Genomic DNA, 9,932 nt, shown 5'->3' with positions numbered 1-9,932 from the left:
ATAATTTTAAATTTTTTAAAATTAAAAAAAAAAAAAAAAAAAAAGGAAAAAAAAAAATTTTTAAAAAAAAAAAAAAAAAAAAAAAAAAAAAAAAGAAGTAAAGAAATAAATAAAAAAAAAAAAAAAAAAAAAAAAAATTATTCATCATATGTTCATTACATGAATATTATATATTTATAAATATTTTATACCATATATATTTATATATATATATATATATATAATATATATATTATTATATAATATGTATAATTATGAAATGCATATATAATATATATAGTCTTCTTTGTTTTTGTCATTTTAATAATTGTATAAAAAAATATATAATATACATATATATATATTATATATAATATATATTTATTATATAATATTATTTTATAATATTTTTAACATGTATTATAAAACATAAATATAAAGATATATAAAAATATATTTATATAAAAGAATATTATATATATTATATATATATTTTTTTATATGTATTGACAAATATTATTTTTATATTATATTATTTATATTATTATATATATAATAATATATATTTTATTATATTTTTATTTTTCATATTTAAAATGTTTTATGTACACTTATTATTTTATTTAAAAATATTATGAAATATATAATTTTAAAAGAGCTTAAGAAAATTTATTATATTTTTTATAAATGTAGAAAATTAATGTTTATAAGGGAGTCAACTGTTCAATATATATATATATATATATATATATAAATATGTTATATATATAATATTTACATAAATTTATAGAATTAATTGTATGCTTGAAAATTATGATATTAGGGAATTAATAAGATCCTCAAAAAAAAAAAAAAAAAAATTGTAACATATACAAAATATATGTTATATGTATGTATGTATGTTTGTTTGTTCTCTTTTTTTTTTCCATTAGTTAAATATTAAAATGATAAATTAATATCTTTATAGTTTTGGGACATATGGTTTATGACACGAGTTATTTTGGATAATAAAAAATATATAGCAAAAAAAAAAATAATAATTGAAGCACATATTATATATGTATTATATTATATATATATATAATATAATATAATTCTTTTAGAGTTGTACAATACAATATAATTTCCTGGTCATACACGTAATCCTTAAATTTAATTTTTTTTTTAAACTAGAACATGATCTCAATATGCATAATATTATTATATTTAATAAATTATTTTTTGCTTTTTTTTTTTTTTTTTTTTTTTCTTTCCCTTAAAAATAATGTCATAGTTTGGTTTTATGAAAATTGTTTCATTCATTTCTATTTTTAAATATAATACACACGTTTTTAAAAATATATTGAACATATATATATATTATATATATATATATATATTTTTTTTTTTTTTTTTGACTATTCCTATATTATATATAATATAACATACACATATATTATTCATGTTTAAAAAGTACGTATTATGGTAACATTTAAAAAAAAAAAAGAAAAACGAAAAAAGAAAGATTATTTAAACATATATCCTTCACCACATTTCTATAAATATTTTTATTTTAATAATTCAAAAAAAAAAAATATATTAAATTTATAAATCACGTACATATTTATTTATATTTTTAAGGTAGATATTTTTTAATTAAAAATATATATATACATATATATATATATATATATATTTATATATTTATTTATTTATTTTTATAAATCTTCTTATCTTATTACTTAAATTTTGAACGGATGAGAATTTTTGGTTCTTTAAAAAGATGGACATACTACAGTCCATATGAATATACATATATTTTATGTAATGAACAAAAAAGTAAAAGAAGAAAATTTTCTTCAACAATGTTATATAATACAAGTGAGCTTCAAAACAATATGATGAAGAACTTGGAAAATATGAATGGTTTAAATATTAGTTATGGTATTAAGAAAAGTGTAAAATATGGTTATGTAAATAAAAAAATGTTTGAACATTACAACAATTTAATAAAAAAGTTTTATTATAATTTTACATTTGAAGATATTATATTAATTTTACAATCATATGCTTTATGTAAAGAAAGAAATTTCGAAGTATATTCTCTTTTATCTAATAAATTATTAGTTCTATTTAAAGATATGAATGAACAAGAATATAATCAACAAGTATATAATAATATTTATAAATATATTTTGGCTAGTCAGCAATTAAATTATAGTGATTATGAAATTATAACTATGTTTTTAAAAATTATAAAAAATAATTTACATATCTATGGTCTAAAAAAAATTTCTATCATTCTTCATTCTTTAACAAAACTAAAAATATATGATCAACAATTATTAGATATATCTTCAATTTATATAGTAAATAATTTTCAACATATGAAATGTAATTATGTTAGTCATATTATATCAGCATACTCAAAACAAGTAAATATAAAATTTTTACAATTATATATAATGCTATTACAATATATTTATGAAAATATAAAATATATGGATTCCTTATCTATATATAATACACTTATACAAATCAAACCAATCATACAAACGATAGACACAAATTATATGTCTCTTTATAAGACTCAAAATGATTATTACACTTTGCAAAATTTAAAGAGTAAATCATATTCGTTTAGTCCAGAGGATAATCTATTCCAAAAAAAAAAAAATGATTATGATAAACATAATATTTATAATGAATGTAGTAATGTATGTGATAAGCACAGCAAAGAAGTGCTACAAAATAATTGTAATAGTTACAATAATAACAATACATATGATCATTTTAATTTAAAAAATGTACACACATATCAATCCAAAGAAACACACCCACATCCAATTCCATTAGTCGACACATATGAAAAACATACAAACTGTAGCACCCCAAATAACATAAATAATGAAAAGCAAAAAAATGATGAAAATAACCTAAATATATCTTTCAATAGTTCAAAACATATTTCAAACGACGATTATTGTCATTTAAACGATACATTAAAAATAAATAATATTAATAAGGAACAAAATAATTTAGATTTAAAAAAAGAAAAAAAAATTGTTCAAAATATTATACCTTTACTATTTTCCAAAGTAAATAATTGCTTAGCCTTTTTGTCATTTAAACAGCTAGTCAAACTTACATGTGCATATAAAGAATTGAATTATTTTAATTATATTTATATATATAAAAGGTTATTACCATATCTAGCTAACAAAATACAAAAAAATAAAATAAGTTTTGAAGAATGTGTATTACTTCTAGAATGTTTTACCGTCTTACCATATGTAGATAATAATATAGACGAAATTATCAACATTATTTTAACAAACCTAGAAACACTTATTACATTTCATTATAATTATCTATGTCGAATTTTACAATGTTTTCAACATTTAACCATATATAATGATAATATCTTATCCAAAATTGATTGCATCATTTTTAAAAATAAAAAAACGTTTGAACGATATTGTAATTTAAAAGATCTACACTTATTTTTACATTTCTATGAAAAAAATCCAGACGAGTGGCAGGAAATGATCAACTATTTAAAACAGCTAATTGAGCAAAACAATAATCCTATTTTACAAAGTGAAGAAAATAGCATACATCAAGACACCCACCAACATGATAGCACTAATAATACAATGTCAAATATGAACATTTATAATATGGATAAAAAGTTAATAGTATATAAATATAACAAAGTGCAAAAATGCTTTAATGAAAAGGAAAAAAATATATATGAAGCACACACAAATGTTCATGATGATAAAAAGGATGAGATGGATGGTACACCTGTACATATGGAAAATTCAAATGATGTGCGTAAAAAGGTTTCTGACTATATATATTTCAATACCATGAACGAACAGAAGGAAAAGAAAAATATATAAGTTTGTAAATATATTCGTTTGACGATAATAATTATATGTAAATAAATATGAATAAAATAAATAAATAAATAAATAAATAAATATATATATATATATATATATATATATATATATATATATATATATACATATACATATATATTATATTATTTTTTGTTGTTTCATTTCTTCTTTAATTCATTATACAAAAAGGAAATCGTTCAATAATAAAGCCAATACATGTATAAATAACAACAACATTACTATTCTATACGTGTAAAATGTTTTCTTATTGTAGACCTCCGTTTTTATAACCTTTAAAAAATCCTTGTAATAATTATATCTCTTGTTTAATATTTTTATCCGCTCCGGAATTTCCATATATTTATATATCTGAAAATATAAAAATATGGAAAAGAAATATTAAAATCAAATACATGAACGGTTAATAATATTTTTTTTTTGTTCATAATATATGTATTTTTTTTAATTTTGTTCATAATATATATTTTTTTTTTATTTTGTTCATAATATATATATTTTTTTTTTTATTTTGTTCATAATATATATAATTTTTTGAATTTTGTTCATAATATATATATTTTTTTTTTATTTTGTTCATAATATATATAATTTTTTTAATTTTGTTCATAATATATATAATTTTTTTATTTTTTTATTTTGTTCATAATATATTTTTTTCTATATATTTATTATTTATTCATTTTATAAATTTTTTTTCATTTTTGTATTACCTCAAACCATGCGTGTTCATATTCGACCTTATTCCAGAAATATTCTGGAATGTCTAAAAAATCTTGAACAGCATTTACATTTATAATGCTTGAGTATACATTCATCATTCTTGATATTGTTTCTTTAGATATGATACATGTTCCTTTTTTAGCTATTTCTTTGGATATTTTAAATAATGTGTTAATTGCAATATCCATCATCATTTCATGTACATCAAGTTGTATTGATTGTGATAAGGCAAATGATGCAGTTAATTTTTGTTCTAAAGATGTATTTGTTAAATAAATAACACCATTATTTACAAATGTATTTATGTTATTTTCTTTCTTACGTTTTTGTTCATATGAAACCTTAATTTTTAATTTTTTTTTTTTTTTTTTTTTTTTCATTTCTCTTAATTCGTTTGATTTATTATAATTATTCTTATCATTTTGTCTAGAATTCTTTTTTATTATATGTATACATTTTTTTGTCTTGTCCTTTTTTTTAAATAAGTAAGAATTATTTCTTTTTGCTTTTTTTTTTATTATATTATTCTTTTTCATATTTGTTACACATTGACCATTCCATTTATTATGTTGGTGTCCTTGAAAAAAAAATATCGTATCTTCTTGTTCTAGATATACTGGTAATAATTCATCAGAAAACGAATTCAAGAAAAGGAGTATTTTTTTTATAAAATTATGATTTTTTTTATGGTTATTAAAATTTTCCCATATTATTACTGAGCCATTCTTGAATATAAAAAGGATGTATTTACAACTTTTCGATGATGTTACATTTTTTTTTAAATTTAAATTTTCTATTTTATAAAAATCTACAGAACTATAAAATTCATGTACTTCTTTTTCTGGTGACAAAAATGCACATAAAATATTGTAATTATCAAACCATTTATATGTAATTTGTTTAGAAAAAAATATATGACTTATTTTAATTAAATTATAACATTTAGCATGACATAATAATTTGACTGAGAATAGATGATTACACCTAGTAACATATGAAGAATTTGTAGAATGATATATGGGATTCATATTTATTTTAATAATATTGTTCTCCTCATCCTCTGTAATATCATTATAATAATTATTATGTGAAACATATTCGTTTGTAATATTTGGATAATATTTTTTATTCTTTATATTAGTAGTTAAATTGTTCATATTTTCAAAAGGTCCTAATTTTGGATCTGTCATTTTTTCTAAATTATTATATATGGACTTGTGGTTGTTTCGATATATTATATTATCATTAGAATTTGATAATAAAAATGAAATATCTTTTTTATTATTTTTTAATACATCATAATATTTGTTAGGATTCTTTTTTATATCATCAAATTTTATATATTCTTTTTTTATCATATTTTTCATTTCTTTATATATATCATCATTTGTCTTGCTTTTATATTTTATGTCCATTTCTTTTTTTTTCTTATAATTTCTCCTTTTATAATGACTAAACGAATTAACATCATTTTGAAACGAGTTAGTTAGGTAAATAAATTTATTATCATTATTATTATTTATATTTTTTTTTTTATTATTATATATATATTTTTTTTTATTATTATATATATATTTTTTTTTATTATTATATATATATTTTTTATTATTATTATATATATATTTTTTATTATTATTATATATATATTTTTTATTATTATTATTATATATATATTTTTTATTATTATTATTATATATATATTTTTTATTATTATTATTATAATCAAAGGATGTATTATCAACTGAATATGCTTTGTGACATTTAAAGTTCATATTATGAGCATCATGCTTTTTTTTATTATTTAAATCAGTATCACTGAAAAAAATATTATTATGAACACATTCCGTTTTTACTTTTATCAATTTATTTTTATTTTTTCTTTTTAATGTAGATGAATTTTTATAGTTATATAAACAATTATCTATAATTTTTTTATCCTTATATTGGGACCTTCTATATACATTGTTATTGTCTCTTTCTGATGAGGAAAAAAATTCATCATACAAATTATGATATGTTATTCTACAGTTTTCATTTTTTCTGATACATATTATTTTATCATTATTTTTTTGAGAGTTATATGATGACTCTTGTATGTGGACCATTTTTTTTTTCTTTTTTTTTTAAGAGTAACAATGTTGTATATATTGTATTATTATGTATATTCAAAGGGCTATTCTTATAAAAAAAATAAAAAAGAAAACTGAGGTGTTAACAGATAAACGTTATACATGTTAATATATTATATATATGTATATATATATATTTTATATATATTTTAATAAACAAAATGTAATATTCCACTATATAACATTTTAAAGGATAAAAAAAATATATATATATATATATATACATATATATTTATGTATATATTCATACTTAAAATATTATATTTTTTTTTTTTTTTCAATTTTTATATATGATCTATTCATCTTTATTTTATGTATCACACGATAACGTTTAAAAATACAAATACATATGCACACACATATACATAAATATATATATATATATATATATATATATATATATATATATATATATATATAACGTGCTAATTATATGCAGCTAGATTTTTAAATAAAACAAGAAAAAAAAAAAAAAAAAACATTCATTTTTAATTTTTCTACATTTCACTTGATAATAATTTTTCCCATACCTTTATATAAAATGTATTATTCATATTTTTACAACAGCATCTTTATTTTTTCCATATATAGATCGAATTAAAAAATGGATAATACAAATGAATAAATAAATAAATAAATAAATAAATATATATATATATATATATATATATATAATATTATATATTTGTGTCCCTTTTCATTTTATCTTATTTTTTTTGACCTTCCATAATTTTTTATACAAGTGAGAAAAACCTCAGGTATTTATTTTTACAAAATTATTAATAAAAGAGAATAAATTGAATATTTAAAAGTTTCATATATATATATATATATATATATATATGTGTACAAAACAAACATGTATACACACTTGCTTTTTTCTTTGTATAAATAACATTACAACACAAAAAATATAAATATATATTAAATAAATGAATAATATGGAATATGAGAAAAGTGGAAACATTAAAGTGGAGGTACATACATAAATAATATGTATGAATAAAAATAAATACATACATATAAAAACATACATATAAATACATACATATATATATATATATAAAACATATATATGTAAATATTTAAACGAATATATTATTTCATCATATTTACATTTTATTTTATTTTATTTTATTCTAGGAGACAGCAAAATTTTTGACCCTTAAAATTTCGTTTAAAAATTTATTTTGCTTATTTGTCTGAGGAAAAACATTTTCATCACATTCAAACATAACAAGATCCCATGAACAATTTAAAAAATAATATTTCAAATCTTTATACATATGTGCAATATTTTTTTGTATATATTTATTATTTCTATTACATGCTAAGGATATATGATTACAGTCCTTAACTCTAAAATCCGAAACGTTTACTTTAAAATTATTATATTTGTATTTCATATTATTCAAAGTATCTTTTCTTTGTGTATCTGTTCTTTTATTATTATGATTAGGATTACTTTTTTTTTTTCTTTTCTCTTTCTTTGAATTATTTGTTTTATCACTACTATCACTTTTATTACAACTAAGGTTATTTTCCATATGACTAGCATCCCTTAAACATTCATTAATATTACTATTATTATTACTATTGTTACTATTATTATTATTATTATTATTATTATTATTAATTATATTTATACTGTTCTTATTATTACATATTAAGGTGTTCCTCATATAATCATCTTCAATCGAGGTAATGGTTTTATTAAACACGGACGGGTCGACAAGATTGTTCGAATGGAGATTTATATTTCCAAAAGATGTAATAGTAAGTTCATCATCAATACAATTTTTTTTATCATAAATACAATCTTTTTTATCATAAATACAATTTTTTTTATCATAAATACAATCTTTTTTATCATCAATACAATTTTTTTTATCATAAATACAATCTTTTTTATCATTATTATACTTGTCATGCTCATAATATTGATTAATTAAAATGTCACATTTTCTTGAAGATGATATAATATCTAAGGTATTATCCATATTAGATGTATCCACGGATGTTGTACTACCATGTTGTTTTTTCTTTTTTTTTAAAGTTAACATATTCGATTTTGTGTTTGAAGATATATTAGCATTACAATTCTCACGTCTTAGTAATAATAACTTACATTTATAAGGATCATTGGATAAGATATTTTTATTCTTATTAAAAGTTAAATTTTTTTTTTTAATAGAATCATGAACTTTCGATGTGCTGTTATTTATAGTATACATACCATTTGTAATAGTGTTATAGGATATGATATTATTATTTTTTATTATAAAAAAGAAATTTTCTAATATCCTTTTTAACCACTCACAATGTATAGGGACTATAACATAACCATCATTTGTTGTTATAACATGATGTTCTGTAGGATGAGTATTTTTTTTTCTTTTTTCTTTAATACAAGGAACATGATTGTTTTGAAAACACTCTTCAGATTCGTTATTTTTTGTGTATGTTATATCTTTTTTCCTAATATCTACAATGTGGTGCTTTTGATTTGAATAATCTGGAGGATGCTTTTGATTTGAATAATCTGGAGGATGCTTTTGATTTGAATAACCTGGAGGATGCTTTTGATTTGAATAACCTGGAGGATGCTTTTGATTTGAATAACCTGGAGGATACTTTTGATCCTCATCATAATAATGATTAGTTTGGTTTTTAAATATGGTTGTATTCACATTTTGTATTTTATCTTCTGTTTTAATCTGATATTTTATTTTCTCTTTTTTTAAAATAAATGATTCTACTTCAGCTTTGTTAGGAAGAGATATATGATAATATAAATTTCTAAAAATAACTTTTTTAAATGTATAATATAATTTTAAATATTGAAACATAAAATGATATAACGTTTGTATAAATACATTTATATTATCACAACCAAAATATCCAGTCACACTTATATGTATATCATATTTATATGTTTCATCTTCTCCAAATTTTTTTAAAACATCATTTTTTTTTTTTTGAAGAAAATTATAAAAAGAAGAATTCTTAGACGGAACTAAATGAACAATAAACTTTTTATTATTGTTTCTCCTTTTTTTTTTATCCCTCTTAAGATAATCAATTTCCTTTCGTTCGATATTTTCAAAAAGAAACTTTTTTATAAAATTCTGGTTATAAAAATTGTTATGAATTATATTTTTGCCTATTATATATTCCTCGCCTTCATCCTCAGGCT

The 9,932-nt window shown here is 18.2% G+C and overlaps 3 protein-coding genes across 3 annotated transcripts; 1 reads left to right on the top strand and 2 right to left on the bottom strand.

Moving 5' to 3' along the window:
- Nucleotides 1-1,715: 1,715 nt before the first annotated feature.
- On the top strand, nt 1,716-3,863 carry PRSY57_1018300 (hypothetical protein; the record flags this gene model as incomplete). Its single annotated transcript, XM_012907772.2, has 1 exon — nt 1,716-3,863. The coding sequence occupies one exon, from the start codon at nt 1,716-1,718 to the stop codon at nt 3,861-3,863; it is 2,148 nt and encodes a 715-aa protein (XP_012763226.2).
- A 180-nt stretch (nt 3,864-4,043) lies between these two features.
- Nucleotides 4,044-6,712, bottom strand: PRSY57_1018200 (conserved protein, unknown function; the record flags this gene model as incomplete). The annotated part of the gene is made up of 2 exons (XM_012907771.2): nt 4,044-4,235; nt 4,598-6,712. 2 exons carry the CDS (start codon nt 6,710-6,712, stop codon nt 4,044-4,046), a joined length of 2,307 nt encoding a protein of 768 aa, XP_012763225.2.
- Nucleotides 6,713-7,875: 1,163 nt separating this feature from the next.
- Nucleotides 7,876-9,932, bottom strand: PRSY57_1018100 (hypothetical protein; the record flags this gene model as incomplete). Its single annotated transcript, XM_012907770.2, has 1 exon — nt 7,876-9,932. A coding segment is annotated over one exon (2,057 nt), but the record flags the coding sequence as incomplete, so codon positions are not given.

This window comes from Plasmodium reichenowi, chromosome 10, assembly GCF_001601855.1.
Source record: "Plasmodium reichenowi strain SY57 chromosome 10, whole genome shotgun sequence".
Lineage (NCBI taxonomy): Eukaryota > Apicomplexa > Aconoidasida > Haemosporida > Plasmodiidae > Plasmodium > Plasmodium reichenowi.
Note: the sequence above shows the minus strand (reverse complement) of the source record. Positions and strands in the feature narration are given on the sequence as shown.